The sequence below is a fragment of the Sinocyclocheilus anshuiensis genome, unplaced genomic scaffold (genome assembly GCF_001515605.1).
Source record: "Sinocyclocheilus anshuiensis isolate Anshui unplaced genomic scaffold, SAMN03320099.WGS_v1.1 scaffold658, whole genome shotgun sequence".
Taxonomy (NCBI): Eukaryota; Metazoa; Chordata; class Actinopteri; order Cypriniformes; family Cyprinidae; genus Sinocyclocheilus; species Sinocyclocheilus anshuiensis.
In genome coordinates this window covers 1074772-1092759 of record NW_015542402.1, presented here as the reverse complement: position 1 = coordinate 1092759, position 17988 = coordinate 1074772, and the positions used below count along the sequence as shown (strand labels likewise).

The window sequence follows — 17988 nt, the reverse complement described above, 5'->3', positions numbered from 1 at the left end:
GGCAAATTAAAATGTACTTTATTGTGATTTATTGTGTGCTATGTGTTTAAATATATTTCTAATTAAATATTTGTCACAAAACAATGAAGTTTCAATTTAGTACATTTAATTATTGCTGTAAATGTGTAATTGTGCTTTAATATGTTAGTCAACTCATCAAGTGTATATCTTTCAAAACACAACAAAAGATTATGAAAACAATCATTTAAAATGTCATTTAAAGTAAAACTTTTATTTTGACAGTATTACAAAGCGCACTTTTTAAGAGTTTAAAAGTGTTAAGAAACATTTATTTCATTAATATTATTATGTTATCTGCATGTACAGTTTTTTAAATATACTTTTAAGGTTTGAAGTGAACTACAAGTGCACATTCAATGCAATTAAACGCACTTCTTTTTCACAAAGGAAGCTTTTAAAATACATCTCAGACAATCCTATAAACTCTCTACAAAGGCTAGTTCACTGCTTCACTGTCTTTAAGACTGAATGTTGTTCCAGTGTCTGGAATGTGTTCACAGAGCAGATGCAGAGAGAGAATGCTGTCTAGTTTATCTGTAGGGAAGGTGCATGTTTACCAGTGGGCAAAGACTTTCATAATCAAGGCCTAGACAGAGAGTGTCACAGTGATGATGAGCTAAAGAGGAGTGTGGACCGGAGAACAGCTGCTGAGCTGCACCCTGCCATGTGTCTCTTTGTCTGAGCAGAGCCCACCCCCCTCTATACACACACACACACACACACACACACACACATGCACACACATACATACACACACACACACACGCACACTCATACATATACACAAACAAATGTGCGCACGCACACACACACACACACACATACCCACACTCATACACACACACGCACACACACACACACACACATACACACACACACATGTTGTGTTTCCATGTTTTATGGGGACATTCCATAGGCGTAATGGTTTTTATACTGTACAGACCGTATATTCTATTGCCCTACACCAACCCTACCCCTAAACTACCATCAGTGTTGGGGAAAGTTACTTTTAAAGGTAATGCATTACAATATTGCGTTACTCCATTAAAAAGTAACTAATTACGTTACTTGGTTACTTTTTATGGCAAGTAATGCGTTACGTTACTTTTGCGTTACTTTTTAAATCTGGACAGGGCTTGCTTGTTTGTTTTTAAAATAAAAAAGTTATATTTTGGCAAATATAAAAGCCTTTTCACACGAAAAATGAAATGAATAAGCCTCAGACTGAAGGGAAAGTAAATGTACGTCAGAAGAAGAAGAAATTTCAACACACTTCAGCAATAAAAAAAGACACACAAATGTTTGTCTAGAGTAATTTGTGCTTATTAGTACGGTTGAACTGGATCATCGAAGGTCAGAAGCAAAGACATTGGTTAATAGAATGGGATTAAATACATAAAGGATATTTGTGTTGTTTAACATTTAATTATTGCAGGTTTGCGTCATATTCTGAGTTGCATTATTTTTATTCATTTTGAGGAATACTGAATCTGTGTTTTTTTTTGTGAGTGAGATGAATTAATGCATATTCATACTTATTTTAGAACTACAGTAACATCTTCTGATTTCTCTCAACATGGGGACAGGAGAGCTGTCAGTCAATAAATTGGAGAAAATAAAAGTAACTTGCGTTACTTATTTGAAAAAGTAACTCAGATATTCTCTTGTAAATTAAAAAGTAATGCTATACTTTACTAGTTACTTGAAAAAAAGTAATCTGATTACGTAACTTGCGTTACTTGTAATGCGTTACCCCCAACACTGGTCTTGATGAGTATTAGAGACTTCTTTAAAAAGTAATAAAAATCTTACTGATTCCAAACTTTTGAATGGCAGTGTATACAGTTTAATACATTTATGAATCCATATTTGAATAACCCTGGTTTGAGTAACTATACTGTCAAGTAATAAAAACACAGAATATAACCTAAAAATATAAATATAAAAAATGTATACAAAAATTCATTTAACAGGATTGCCTATCGGAACTAAATGTTGGTTTGTAGCTATTGATAAACTTAATATTCATTTGTTTAATTCTTACAATAACATTGGATAGTTAACACTATTTTTTAAAAAAAGTGTAAAAACTGAGAAAATGTTTTTTCTGCTATGATAATAAAATATATGACTACGGTGTCACAACTTTATGGAAAGTTCCATTATTTTTAATGGAGAATATTAGGTATGTTTTTGTATACTTAAAATAAGTTTCATAAAAAAATAATTATCTACTATGGGCAGAATATCAATTTAAACATTTTATTATGTCAAGTTAGGTTTCTATGTTTGGACACAATTAACACAGGATGAAATAACCATTTGCTTTATTGCTTAAAAGATGTCAGTTTTGTGAATGAAGAACATCTCGTTTTAATCAAGAACAAAACTAGCTTAAACTGAGTTAAAAGTACAATATATCAAGCCTCATAGGAAATATGTAGGCCTCAGTTACAGATTTTCAGTAAGTATGATTGTTGCAAACAAAAACCTACAACAATGTAACATGATACAGAGCGTTACAGAAGAAAATGAGCATAATATAGTTTTATTATGTACAGAATCTAGGCTATATTGGTTTTAGATAGACAGACAGACAGACAGACAGACAGACAGATAGATAGATAGACAGACAGACAGACGATAGATAGATAGATAGATAGATAGATAGACAGACAGACAGACAGACAGATAGATAGATAGACAGACAGACAGACGATAGATAGATAGATAGATAGATAGATAGACAGACAGACAGACAGACAGATAGATAGATAGACAGACAGACAGACGATAGATAGATAGATAGATAGATAGATAGACAGACAGACAGACAGACAGATAGATAGATAGACAGACAGACAGACGATAGATAGATAGATAGATAGATAGATAGACAGACAGACAGACAGACAGATAGATAGATAGACAGACAGACAGACGATAGATAGATAGATAGATAGATAGATAGACAGACAGACAGACAGACAGATAGATAGATAGACAGACAGACAGACGATAGATAGATAGATAGATAGATAGATAGACAGACAGACAGACAGACAGATAGATAGATAGACAGACAGACAGACGATAGATAGATAGATAGATAGATAGATAGACAGACAGACAGACAGACAGATAGATAGATAGACAGACAGACAGACGATAGATAGATAGATAGATAGATAGATAGACAGACAGACAGACAGACAGATAGATAGATAGACAGACAGACAGACGATAGATAGATAGATAGATAGATAGATAGACAGACAGACAGACAGACAGATAGATAGATAGACAGACAGACAGACGATAGATAGATAGATAGATAGATAGATAGACAGACAGACAGACAGACAGATAGATAGATAGACAGACAGACAGACGATAGATAGATAGATAGATAGATAGATAGACAGACAGACAGACAGACAGATAGATAGATAGACAGACAGACAGACGATAGATAGATAGATAGATAGATAGATAGACAGACAGACAGACAGACAGATAGATAGATAGACAGACAGACAGACGATAGATAGATAGATAGATAGATAGATAGACAGACAGACAGACAGACAGATAGATAGATAGACAGACAGACAGACGATAGATAGATAGATAGATAGATAGATAGACAGACAGACAGACAGACAGATAGATAGATAGACAGACAGACAGACGATAGATAGATAGATAGATAGATAGATAGACAGACAGACAGACAGACAGATAGATAGATAGACAGACAGACAGACGATAGATAGATAGATAGATAGATAGATAGACAGACAGACAGACAGACAGATAGATAGATAGACAGACAGACAGACGATAGATAGATAGATAGATAGATAGATAGACAGACAGACAGACAGACAGATAGATAGATAGACAGACAGACAGACGATAGATAGATAGATAGATAGATAGATAGACAGACAGACAGACAGACAGATAGATAGATAGACAGACAGACAGACGATAGATAGATAGATAGATAGATAGATAGACAGACAGACAGACAGACAGATAGATAGATAGACAGACAGACAGACGATAGATAGATAGATAGATAGATAGATAGACAGACAGACAGACAGACAGATAGATAGATAGACAGACAGACAGACGATAGATAGATAGATAGATAGATAGATAGACAGACAGACAGACAGACAGATAGATAGATAGACAGACAGACAGACGATAGATAGATAGATAGATAGATAGATAGACAGACAGACAGACAGACAGATAGATAGATAGACAGACAGACAGACGATAGATAGATAGATAGATAGATAGATAGACAGACAGACAGACAGACAGATAGATAGATAGACAGACAGACAGACGATAGATAGATAGATAGATAGATAGATAGACAGACAGACAGACAGACAGATAGATAGATAGACAGACAGACAGACGATAGATAGATAGATAGATAGATAGATAGACAGACAGACAGACAGACAGATAGATAGATAGACAGACAGACAGACGATAGATAGATAGATAGATAGATAGATAGACAGACAGACAGACAGACAGATAGATAGATAGACAGACAGACAGACGATAGATAGATAGATAGATAGATAGATAGACAGACAGACAGACAGACAGATAGATAGATAGACAGACAGACAGACGATAGATAGATAGATAGATAGATAGATAGACAGACAGACAGACAGACAGATAGATAGATAGACAGACAGACAGACGATAGATAGATAGATAGATAGATAGATAGACAGACAGACAGACAGACAGATAGATAGATAGACAGACAGACAGACGATAGATAGATAGATAGATAGATAGATAGACAGACAGACAGACAGACAGATAGATAGATAGACAGACAGACAGACGATAGATAGATAGATAGATAGATAGATAGACAGACAGACAGACAGACAGATAGATAGATAGACAGACAGACAGACGATAGATAGATAGATAGATAGATAGATAGACAGACAGACAGACAGACAGATAGATAGATAGACAGACAGACAGACGATAGATAGATAGATAGATAGATAGATAGACAGACAGACAGACAGACAGATAGATAGATAGACAGACAGACAGACGATAGATAGATAGATAGATAGATAGATAGACAGACAGACAGACAGACAGATAGATAGATAGACAGACAGACAGACGATAGATAGATAGATAGATAGATAGATAGACAGACAGACAGACAGACAGATAGATAGATAGACAGACAGACAGACGATAGATAGATAGATAGATAGATAGATAGACAGACAGACAGACAGACAGATAGATAGATAGACAGACAGACAGACGATAGATAGATAGATAGATAGATAGATAGACAGACAGACAGACAGACAGATAGATAGATAGACAGACAGACAGACGATAGATAGATAGATAGATAGATAGATAGACAGACAGACAGACAGACAGATAGATAGATAGACAGACAGACAGACGATAGATAGATAGATAGATAGATAGATAGATAGATACCTTAAGGTTTTGTGGATCTTCCTTCTCAAACGCGTTCTTGATGCGCACCGTGTCTTCAGGCTCGCGTTCACTGTGTGCAGCTGGAAAGTTCGTTTCGTGCTTTGAAGGCTTCAGCTCTTCTCTGTTTGTGGCTCTTGGGCTCCTGGAGCTTCGCTGACCGACAGTAAGAGCGTCAAAATCGATGGTTTTGCTCTCATACGCTCCTTCTACGTTACAAAATAACCCTCCGTGTTTTTGTCGCGGCAGCTGGTCCGCGGTGCCCGGACGCGCCAGATACACCGGCAGATCACCGTCTCTCTCCCCGCGTCCTCGCGCTGCCATGACCGGAGACAGACTGAGAGCCAGTCCTGGAGCCCACGCCTCACTGCCGCATACCTGACGCTGACATATACTCATTTACTTACTAGGTAACAGTAGCCTAATCTTCAGTAACTTTCATTAATAACATTTATTGAATTATAAAAATGATTGTTCGAAGTTGCGTAAAACAGATTATTGTAGTATAAGAAAGTGCTATGTCAGTATTTCTACTTCAGAATTTCACGTTTAATTCAGTGTTACCAAACGTGAAAATTAATTCTAAATAAATCCTAAGGATTTTTAAAAAATCAGATCGTAAATTGGATTACATTCGAAGATTAATTTATACGTTTTCAAATTGATTTTTGAATCAGCACAATGAGCATTATGTAATTCATTTTATTATAAAGTGTGACGTTTTTGTATTTTCTTTATTTGTTCTTATTTTTGCTGGGTATAAATAATGAATGCATTGCTTAAAATTACCCAGTTGACAGCTTTCCACATTAAGAAATATAGGAAATGTTAATCTACATCTTAATCTACATTTTTATTTTATTTTATTTGTTTTATTTTTATTATTTATTTTTGTTTAATTAACTTTAATCGTTACATTTAATGTTCCAGATTCATGATTTTTATATGGGCTTTATATTTTTTTAATTGATTTGTTTTTTACTTTAAAGAATACATTTAATATCCCAGATTCATGGCTTTTATATAAAGATATTTGTTTTATATTTTTATTTTTCCCCCATCTTTTCATCTAACAACTGGTCTTTACTTGTGTGTTGATGGTTTAAAAATATTTCAATTGTATTATTATTATTATTATTATTCCCCCATAACGACGTCAAGCAGGTCTATACAATAACTATACCTTGTAAGAAAGCTGTACGTGTAAGCATTGAATAGCAGTTGTTCGGTTGGCGCAGGGCCCCCTCTTTGTCCATGGGCGCTCGGTTCAGGTGCTGTAGCTTTAAAAATCACTCGCTGTGCTGTCCAGAGCAGAAATCCTGTGTCACTGATGATGCAGCTATTGCTCCAGTCAGCACAATGACAAGACTCTGTCTGCTGATGACAACAGAGAACCAGCACAAGGAGTCGCTTGGTAACACTTTACAATAAGGTTGCATTTGTTAATATCCATTAGTTAGCATGAACTAACAACGCAAAATACTTCTAAAGCATTTATTATGTTAATTTATACATTTACTAATACATTATTAAAATCAAAAGTTGCATCTGTTGATATTATTTAAATGGACTTGAGCTAACATGAACTAACAATGAACAGTTGTATTTTTATTAACTAACGTTAAGGCAACCGTATGTAGTTTTGTGTGTTTTTGCAACTTTGGAGGAGTTAAGTGAGTGCAATTCAGTGTTGTAAGTATATCACGGTCAGTGGGTCCAAAGACACTGGAAGGCAAGCCTGCAACCTTTAGCCAAAAAAGCGTAGGGCAGGAGACCAGAGGCCATCAATGGAGGAGAGGCTTCAGCTTTTGTGAGGAAACAGCTTGTCATTTAATGAATCGACAACCTATCAGCTAATCTTCAATTTGTTTGCCATTAAACAATAGTTTTACATTGAACTATTTTTAGAGTTCACACCGAAAAAATGCCGTTTTATAAGAGATATCACAGACTTTTTGCGACAGGTAGGATTTCGTTTACGGCACATCTCATTCATTTCTATAAACGCCATAAACGGCGATTGACTGTCGCACAACTCTGTCTGAAATTCAATGATTTAAAGACTGTAATATGATTAGTTATCAAGGCACACGTGATCCAAGTTGCTTTCTCCAGTGGTAAGTACTACAGACCCTTGTATCTCCCAATAATAAGACCTAGGTGCATCCCAATTCGCATACTTATGCACTATTCTATGCCATATGAGTAGTGCGTTCACACTGAAAATTCCAAAAAGAAAAAGTACATTTTGAATACCTGGATGATGCACTTAAATAACCGAACAAAAATAAATGTGGAAAGTTGGAAACTTCATGCACTCAACTGTCGCAGCTTTAATTATATACTCCCAGAACAGACAATTGGAAGAAGCGTGGGAAAGAAATAGAAGTAATTTGCCTTATTATTATTAAGTGTACCATCAAAATGATTTTGAGACATATATTCTTTCAAAAAAAAAAAACTTTTTTTAACAAAGATAAATAAATACTGTAACTGATGTATTGCCTATTGTTAGTTATTGCATTAAAGGAATATTTCACCCAAAAATAAAGATTTTGTCATCATTTACTCACCCTCATGTTGTTCCAAACCTGTATGAGTTTCTTTCTTATGTTGAACATAAAAGAAGATATTTTGACGAATTTTGAAGAACCAAACAATTGTTGGGCCCCATTGACTTCCATAGTAGGGAAAGAAATACTATTGAAGTCAACTGTTTGATTACCTGCATTCTTCAAAATATCTTCTTTTATGTTCAACATAAGGTTTGGAATGACATGAGGGTGAGGAAATGATGACATCATTTTCTTTTTTGGGTGAACTATGCCTTTAATTATGGCAATATATTAACAAATGGGACCTTAAAGGGGTCATATGATGCGATTTAAATTTTTCCTTTCTCTTTGGAGTGTTACAAGCTCTTGGTGCATAAAGAAGATCTGTAAAGTTGCAAAGACTAAAGTCTCAAATCCAAAGAGATATTCTTTATAAAAGTTAAGAGTCAGCCACACCCTCCTAAAACGCCTCGTTCTAACACGCCCCCACATGTCTACGTCACTATCTGGGAAGATTTGCATAACACCGCCCAAATGTTCACGCAAAGAAAGAAGGCGTAACTTTTATTCTCGCTGTAGTATTGTTGCTGCCGCCGCCGCCATGTCGTGAAGGCACTGTGTGTTTCGTTGTGAAAGCGAAACTACTTTGTTTGGTCTTCCAAAAGAGGACGATATCTGCTTCGTCATGCCTGGAGCTGATCTGTGCTGGTCGCTGAGGGAATACATCAACTTCGCGCTGTGGATCGCCGGATCGGCTTTCACCGTGGACGAAGCGGAGTCCAGCCCGGGGTCGTCACATGTGGTTGCTGCAAGCCCTCCGGACGCTCCTTCGTCAAATCCGCCGGCCGCCGCTCACTCTAGACTACAGTGCCGGCTGTTCAGACTCACAGACTGTAAGTACGTTTTTCATATTTAAAGAATTTGCCACTGATGATTCAAACGCGAGTTTTGGGCAGTGTAGAGTAGTGCTTGTTGTTTGTCATTTCTCCGATCACAAATGCAGACATGGTTTTATGTTTACGCGGCGCGATGCAACGCAACGCAACGCGTAAAAAGACAGTATAAGTCATTATAATCAGTAATTATGTCCCACTGGATGCAACAAATGCCTTGTTTCTAATGGGTTTTATTGTTTTTGTCTCGTCGCTCCGGCCGGACAGGGCATCACAGTATGGTGAGGGGCGTAACATTTCCATCACACGCTTGAGGTATTCGGCCAATCACAACGCACTGGATAGCTGGCCAATCACAGCACACCTCGCTTTTCAGAACGATGAGCTTTGTACAAATCTACGCGTTTCAGAAAGGCAGGGCATAGAGGAGAAACAATAATGTACAGTATGTGGAAAATAATGTGTTTTTTGAACCTTAAACCGCATAAACACATTTCATTACACCAAATACACAAAATAATGTTCTTTTTAGCAACATCATATGACCCCTTTAAAGTGTAAAGACACCTTTTACTTTCAGCATTAAAAATAAAAATGAAAAATGGTTGAGTTCACTCACATCTCAGAATACAGGTGGTTCACTGTGCTGGAAAGAGGTTTTTAGTAGACGGTGTCCTGGTGGAGGGGTCATGTTGGACCGTGTGCTGGTGGAGTGCTGATGTAGGAGACTATATTGAACATGACATATCAGTCTAGCCAGAGGCAGAGACATAGGAGTGTCAAAACAAAGACGACAGTGGGGAACAATTCAGTGGCACCAGTGAATCATCAAATATAAAATCATTAGCAGCACATTTCAGTGGATTAAAAGAGTAAGCTGTTTCCTCTTAACCTTTTACCTCACTGTTACATTTATGACCAACGGTTTTGATTTCGAAGGGTATTGCTTTTATTCATATTCCTAAAATTATAGATTTCAAAGTAATGTAAAAATATTCAATGTTTTCTTTATTCTTTGGTCACACTTTAGTTTAAGGTCCAATTGTCACTATTAAGTTTGACTTTTGCCTCAATAAACTCCGAATTTGCTGCTTATTAATAGTAAGGTAGTTGTTAGTTAGGTATGGAGCCGGATTAAGGGATCTAAAATATGATCATGCAGAATAAAACATTAATATGTGCTTTATAAGTACCAATAAAAAGCCAATATGCTAGTAATATGCATGCTAATAAACAACTAGTTAATATCAAGAATTGGTCCCCAAACTAAAGTGTTACCATTCTTTGCAACATTCTGTTGGCTGTTATTAACCAATTGAGCAATGATTGAGCCTGTTTAGCTTCCCACTATTTACAACTGTGACCAAGGAAAAGCACTCTCGCTTACTGGAAAAGGTTGTTTGATTCATTGGGTTATCAAGTCAAGTCAAGTCTGCTTTATTGTTAGACTGATTAAAGTGACTGTGTGTGTGTATTTGGGAGGGGGGAGTGGGAGAGTCCGTCAGAGTTCAGTGGTGCGTGGGGCAAAAGAGGGGAGGGGGGGCAAGGTCGGGAGGGAGTTATCCAAGGAACATATTTGCTCACTGGGAACATTTGCTTTAAATATTCCGATCCTCATACTCTAAATCTCCTTCAAGTAATTATTATGCAACTGGAGGAAGAATTATTATGGATTGGGGACTCGTATTTTAACCAGAAGCGATGGTTTGAAGTTAAAATGTCTTAATGATGGATCTGTTTATTACAAACACGCAGCTTTTGTCTTCTCCAGATGTTAACTGATGGACTGGAGTGGTGTGGATTACTTGTGGATTATTGTGATGTTTTTATCAGCTGTTTGGACTCTCATTCTGACGGCACCCATTCACTGCAGAGCATCCATTGCTGAGACACTGATGCAATGCTACATTTCTACAAACCTGATGAAGAAACAAACTCATCTACATCTTGGATGGCCTGGGGGCAAGTAAGTTTTCAGTAAATTGTTATTTTATTGCTTTAATAAACTGCATTTGGATTTACAGTTTCGTACTCTAAGACTCGCTGTGTTACAAATAAGGCTTTCAACAAAAGACAATGTTTCCGGCTGCACAATGCAACTGGGAAACTGTTAGCCATTTGAGAATTAAAAATGCATGAGAGATCTTCTCACAAGGCTATAGGATCCAGTCCCTACACAAGCATTATCTGCTTAATAAATCATTTATCAATGTGATGCACTGTGACTATACATCAAACGATCCATTCATCCATGGCTAAAGTAAAGTTTGTTGTTGTTGTAACGATTATCACAATCAACATTTAAGAAAGCATGGGAAAAGATGAGTCCCTAAGGGATGGGCAGGAAGATGCTTTAATTACCTTTAGAGATAATTAATGATGTCATTTTAATATTTTGCTATTATTGCTTTACTGTAAACTAACTTTAACCCTGATGGTGTCCAGACAGCATTACAGACTCTTTTGTCACAGACCAACCCTTCTGCTGGTTTGTAATCAGTGTTGATTGATAAATAAGCTATGGATGATTTCCGAGCAGCTGCATCCGTCTTGAGCGCTGAGTGCTCGGCAGATGATGTTTAAATTTACTTATGAAAAGCCTTAATGAAATGATGGGCTTATCACAGGCTGGCTCTGGTTTGTATTTCTGTGTCAGATGACATTCACCTGCAGTTTTAACCCTAACCCATAATATTCCAGCCAATGCATATTCCACAGATACTTTACACTCACCGATATCTCAGTGGAGAAGGCTAAAGTTACTCTTGTTAGAGGAAGCACAAAGCTGTTAATATTGCATTAGTGTCAGAGAGAGGGGAAGCGAAGTACAACAGGTGTCGGTTGCACTGACTTTCTCTGGTTACAGAGGTTACAACAAATACTTTGTGTGGCTGTAGTGCTTTCTGCGCCTTACCAGGCCAAACTAAACCAGTTAACCATCCTCAACTAACTGTCTTATATAAAGTTCAAATGTCTATACAATTAATTTGTAAAGACTCACGTTGCATTTCCATTGCAGCAAGTTCCCTAATGCTGCCAAAAAATATCACTTGAGTGGTATAAAACAATGTTTAGGGCTAATAACCTTGTCCGGTAATGTAGTACATGTAAGTTTTCTGGGAACTCTTCAGAGTCTCTAATGGGTAGTGTCTTATGAATACTGCAAACCTTACAAATTGTGTGGTTTTTCGGTTGTCTAATTGATTATAATGTAATATTGTAAATTAATATGTAATTTTAGAATTAAAATTATAATTACAGCTTGAAAAGTGATCATTATGAAATTATATACAGTATAAGTCATTATGAAATTGAAACCGTATATAGTGCCATCCAGTGGTGAAGTAGTGACCTAGGAGTTGGACATATCTACCTAAGCCTCACTAGTGTACTTAACTGGGCAAATGTAATTATTTGCCCATGTTACTAAATTCACAAATCTATGAAATTGCATTTGTAATGGGGTTCAGCTGGACTAGATGCACTCAGGCCTGATTACAGCATCAATTAAATCAACCCTTAAAAAACAAAAACTTTTTCAACAGCAAGTTGGTTAAAAGGTCTTATCAGGTAAACCACTATGGTGCCAAGGATCAAAGAAAATGACTGAAATACCTCAGTCTGGGAAGGGTTACAAAGCTATTTCAAAGGCTCTTGGACTCCAAAGAGCCACAATGAGAGCATTATCTCCTAATGGAAAAGACCTGGCACAGTGTCAAACCTTGCCACAAGTGGTTGACCTTCCATAATTCCTCCAAGAGCATAGTACGGACTCATCCAGGAAGTCACAAAGACCCAAGGACAACATTGAAGGAACTGCAGGCCTCTCTTGCATCAGTCAAGGTCACTGTTTATGACTCCACTATCCGAAAAACACTGAAACACAAAAATGACATCCATGGAAGAGTGGTGAGGTGAAACCCTAACCCAGAAGAACTTAAATGCTCGACTGAATTTTGCCAAAACATACCTTGATGATCCTCAAACTTCTAGGGGAATGTTTTGTGGAGTGATGAGTTGAAAATGGAACTGTTTGGAAGACAGTTTAATAACTGTTGATTCTGGAGACTCTGCAATCCTTGTATTCTTAGATAGTAATGTGGCATTTGATACCGTAAATTACAGAATCTTGTTTTCACATTTTGAGAATTCAAAGAGTGACTCTTCAGTAGTTTAAGTCCTGTTTGTCAAATAGATGTTTTACAGTTAGTCTTGGTCAGTTTTTATCGACTTCAGCTCTTCTTACCTGTGGGGTCCACCAAGGGTCCGTTCTTGCCCCGCTTTTGTTTTCCCTGTATATGCTCCCCATGGGATCTATTCTTAAGAAACATGGTGTTTCTTCTCATTATTATACCAATGACATGCAGATTTATCTGCCACTGAAATTATAAAAATAACTTTAATAATAATAATTTAACTCCTTTTTGAACTTACATCCTTACATGTCCTTACATTTCCTAAGGCTCAATGAAAACAAAACAGGCATTGATATGTTTGGGCTAAAGTTGCACCCAAGCTTTTGAACAATTTACTTTACATGTTAGAGCAGCTCCAACTTCTGTATATCCACTTTTAAAATACTCTTAAAACATATTTATCTTTGGATTTTAATTGTATATAGCATAAGCCGACATTTTTTTTTTTCATATGTAAGGTTATCCACGTATGTGTTTACAGACTTTCTCAGGTCGTTGGATACATCAGTGGTCGTTGTTGCTCGTGTCACTGGAAGTCATCAGCTCTCCACTGAAAATGACGTGCTATATACAGGGCCGTCCTTAGGGCAGTGTAAATAGTAACGCAATGCATTACTTTCCATAAAAGTAACTAAGTAACACAATTAGTTACTTTTTTATGGAGTAACGCAATATTGTAATGCATAACTTTTAGAAATAACTTTCCCCAACACCGGTTCTCAGCATGTCCAAAGGTGGAAAAAAAAGAAAGATTATCATATTTCTGAGGAGGTATTTAGACTTTAATGAAATGAAGCCAAACCTGGTATACAGAATGCCCCAAAAACATATTTACAAGCCAGAGACACAGCCAATTAAAGGGAGTTAGAAAGATCATTTAGTAGTACAAACCAGTTAGTGAAAGTCCTGCTGGTATGCTACAGCTGTTCATTTGAAAGAGTAGAAAAGAACGAGGCTTAGGGAAGAGATGAGTAAATACAGGGACAATTGAGGAAGGTGGAAACATTTTCATCTGCAGCCGTCACCACAATACAAGTCGCACTTTATAGCCATGAATAAATTCTAAACTGCAAAGTGACTCTATTGCTCAAGCTGCAGGAGGGTAAGTGTATTCACATCAGAGGAAATAGAGACACATGTACATATCAACAAACATATATATTACACTGCAGTCAGAAAGAGGTACTGTTGATCATAGACAGGGAATATTATTGGACAACGGGCCTCATTCATGAACCACAAGCAGAATTATGGGAATCGTCTGTAAAACCTTTCTTATAGGGCCTATATTGTCTTTATGTGACAGTTTACACAAGAATAGTTTTATGTGCGAAGCTGTTACATGATGTGACTGTTGTGATGTGAATGGTTTCACCCGTGTAAACTCTCACATGGTGCAACTTTTAAGAATAAAAACGTTTTGTTGCATATACTGCATTTGCATTTACACAAGAACAGTTTAACTTTCATAAACTTGCATGTGAATGGTTTTACTTGCGTAAATGCGCATGTTGCGACAGTTTATTATAAAACAAATTTAAAACGTCATGTGGTACAATAATTTACACAAGAACAGTTCAAGTAATAAAAATTCAACCCATTTATTTTCCAAATGCATGTTATATATCTTATTGTGAGTGATTCATTCATGTATATATGGAAGCCTGTTTTCGCCACTTAATTAAAAAGAAAAAATTGCGACTTTTTATCTCACAATTCTGACTTTTTTTCTTGCGATTGCGAGTTTACATCTTACGATTCTGACTTTTTTTTTTATCAGAATTGCGTAATATAAAAATGCAATTGTGAGAAATAAAGTCAGAATTGTGTGAAAAAAGTCAGAATTGTGTGAAAAAAGTCAGAATTGTGTGAAAAAAAGTCAGAATTGTGAGAAAAAAAGTCAGAATTGCGAGATATAAACGTACAATTCTGACTTTTCTCGCAATTGTGAGTTTTTATCTAGCAATTAAATTGCAATTAATTTTCTCAGAATTGTGATATAAACTCGCAATTGCGAGTTATAGGCCTGGTTTCACAGACAGAGCTTAGATTAAGCCAGGATTAGGCCATAGTTCAATTAGTCAAGTCAAGTCAAGTCAAGTCTGCTTTATTGTCAATTCTTCCACATGTACAGCACATACACACAGAGAATTGAAATTGCGTTACTCTCAGACCCTTGGTGCATACAGATAACACTAACAGTAGATTAGTGACATTTAAATAGTTTTTTATAAACGTACCTTAGAAAAAAACATTACTGGTGAGCCTCTTGAGACAAAACAATGGCACTGACATATTTTAAGATATGTCAGTGCAAGTTTCTTTCAGTTAAAACAGCCCAGACATGCATTTTAGTCTGGGACTAGGCTTAAACCGGGGGGTAAAGTACAATTCTGAGGAAAAAAGACTACTTTCTTACAATTGCGAGTTTATATCTCACAATTCTGACTTTGTATATAGGCAGAATTGCGGGATATAAACTCACAATTCGGACCTTTTTTCTCATAATTCTGACATTTTCTCGCTATAGTGAGAAAATTTGGAGAAAAAAAAAGTCAGAATTGCACGTTTATATCACACAGCTGCGAGAAAATGTCAGAATTGTGAGATAAGAAGTCGCAATAACCTTTTTTATTTTTATTCAGTGGTGGAAACAAGCTTCCACGTGTATGTTTCATTTAAAAAAAAATTTTGACCTCACAATTTTTAATCAAAATGTCATAGATGGATCTTCCGGTGAATCATCAGACTTTTCTCTGGCAATGTATGCAGAATTATTCCAATCATAGTCAGTTTAAACCCTGCTCCTGTTTTACAATCGACTGCAAGCTCATTTATTCAAGTGCAATGCCCTCATCGCAAAATACAATCAACAACCAATATATGCATAACACCAAGTACAATTTTAATTTCCTATAATCTGTTACATTTAGATGTACGTCACAATACATAATAAAAGTTCTGTCGCTACTTCCGTTTCATCACGACTTTCGTAAACTGTAGCATGTTACATAAAAATTGTTTTAGTTGCACAAGCTGTGCAACAATTCTTTTGTTGCGTAAACCTTAAGAATGTTTTAATGATTTACAAAAATGTTTTGCTTGTGATGGAGGAATGAGGCCCAATGTAAAAAAATTTAAAAACCAGGCTGCTCAGAATTAGTTTTTCAGTCTACTCAACTTTCTAGGGGTAAACGAAAACTGCTAGTGTGGATGGTCTCGCTTTCTCTCTCAATCTGTCTCTTTGTCCTTTGTGTTTTCAGGCAGTGAGGGAGACACCTCTCCTAAGGGTGCTGATAACGTGTGTGTGTGTGTGTGTGTGTGTGTCTGCAAAAGCGTCCATTTCGCTTCTAATTTCCCAAAGTGTGTGTGGGAGGAGAGGCAGACAGACAAGCAGACAGAGTGAGAAAGAACGAGATCTGTGGGTTCTGGTTGGTAGCAGTCGCAGTAGATGCAGTAAAGACGTGGTCATGACGGGTCCCTGCATGGCAGAGATAATTTATAATCCTCTACTTGGGTTGATGATTATGTTTTGTCACACTTGTATTGATCTGTAAGTGTGATTTCAAGCGTTCTGTGCTGGTCCTCCACAGAGGTTGAATCCAGATAATCCCAATGTAGTCTATAATCATTAACTCTGACTTTCCCACTTCTACACAACCAAAACAAAACAGCCACTAATACACCTTGAGTCATTGCAACCGGACGACTGCAGTTGCATGCGACAGCTCCAGGTTGCTTCAGATCCTGTGCGACAAAAGAGACGAAACCTGAGATCAGTTTGTGCATTTTTTTTAAAAAAGCAGACCTTAAAGGAATAGTTCACCCAAAAATGAGAACTTGCTGAAAATTTACTCACCCTCAGACCAGTTTGTTTCTTCATGGGAACAGATTTGGAGAAGTGCAGCATTGCATCAGTGTCTCAGCAATGGATGCTCTGCAGTGAATGGGTGCCGTCAGAATGAGAGCTGATAAAAACATCACAATAATCCACACCACTCCACTGAAGGAAAAAGCTGTGTTTGTGGGAAAAAAATCCATCAAGACATGTGTATCTTCAAACCATTGCTTCCAGCTAAAATACGAGTCTGAATCAAGAGAGAAATCTGCACAGATCAAGCACCGTTTACAAGCCAAAACAGCTCTAAACAAATATGTGGCTGGATTTTGATGTGAGAGACAACAGATGATGGCCTTTTTCACTGGAGGAAGCGTTATTATGGATTATGGACTTGGCCAGAATCAACAGCTTAAAGTTGATTGATATATAGTTGAAAATGATATTCACAACGTTAAAACTACTTGGCACGAGCTTATTGGTTCATGTTGCATACACAGCTAATGAGCTTACTGCTTTACATTTAAACGGCTGGTTAGCATTCACTAGAGTGTTTTGTAGCGTGCTTTCAGAGCTCCTCTGAAACCCTCCACCTTCCCCAGCTCCACCTGTATTGATCTGCTATGGGTTATTATACAGTATATGCTACTTGTGCAGCAGCAGTATGTCTTAAATATTTACAGCACCGTTTCGGCGAATAGATTGGCAGTAACAAGTTCCTGTACTTGCTTGTAGCAGCAGCAGCAGCGGTGTAGCAGATCAATTCCGCCAAGACCAAATACATTAACATTGTCATATCCATTACCATTCTAAAATCTTCAGAGAGTTGTCATGATAGAAATGCCTTAATGATGGATTTGTTTCTTACAAACACACAGCTTTCGGCTTCACAGGACATTAACTGATGGACTGGAGTGCTGTGGATTATTGTGATGTTTTTATCAGCTGTTTGGACTCTC

General features: G+C 36.9%; 1 protein-coding gene across 2 annotated transcripts in view; it reads right to left on the bottom strand.

Moving 5' to 3' along the window:
- Positions 1–6761, bottom strand: part of LOC107692982 (dihydropyrimidinase-related protein 3) — a 33952-nt gene extending 27191 nt beyond the window's left edge. The window contains exons 1-2 of one of the 2 annotated variants that reach the window (XM_016492213.1): positions 6731–6761; positions 5551–5925 (exon numbers count right to left, since the gene is read on the bottom strand). In XM_016492213.1, coding sequence (XP_016347699.1) covers positions 5551–5871 — 321 coding nt within the window. In that variant the 5' untranslated portion in view covers positions 5872–5925; positions 6731–6761. Of the gene's footprint in view, positions 1–5550; positions 5952–6730 lie in introns of those variants that run through there. The other variant, XM_016492212.1, reaches the window with a different exon arrangement.
- Between the last annotated feature and the right edge of the window lie 11227 nt (positions 6762–17988).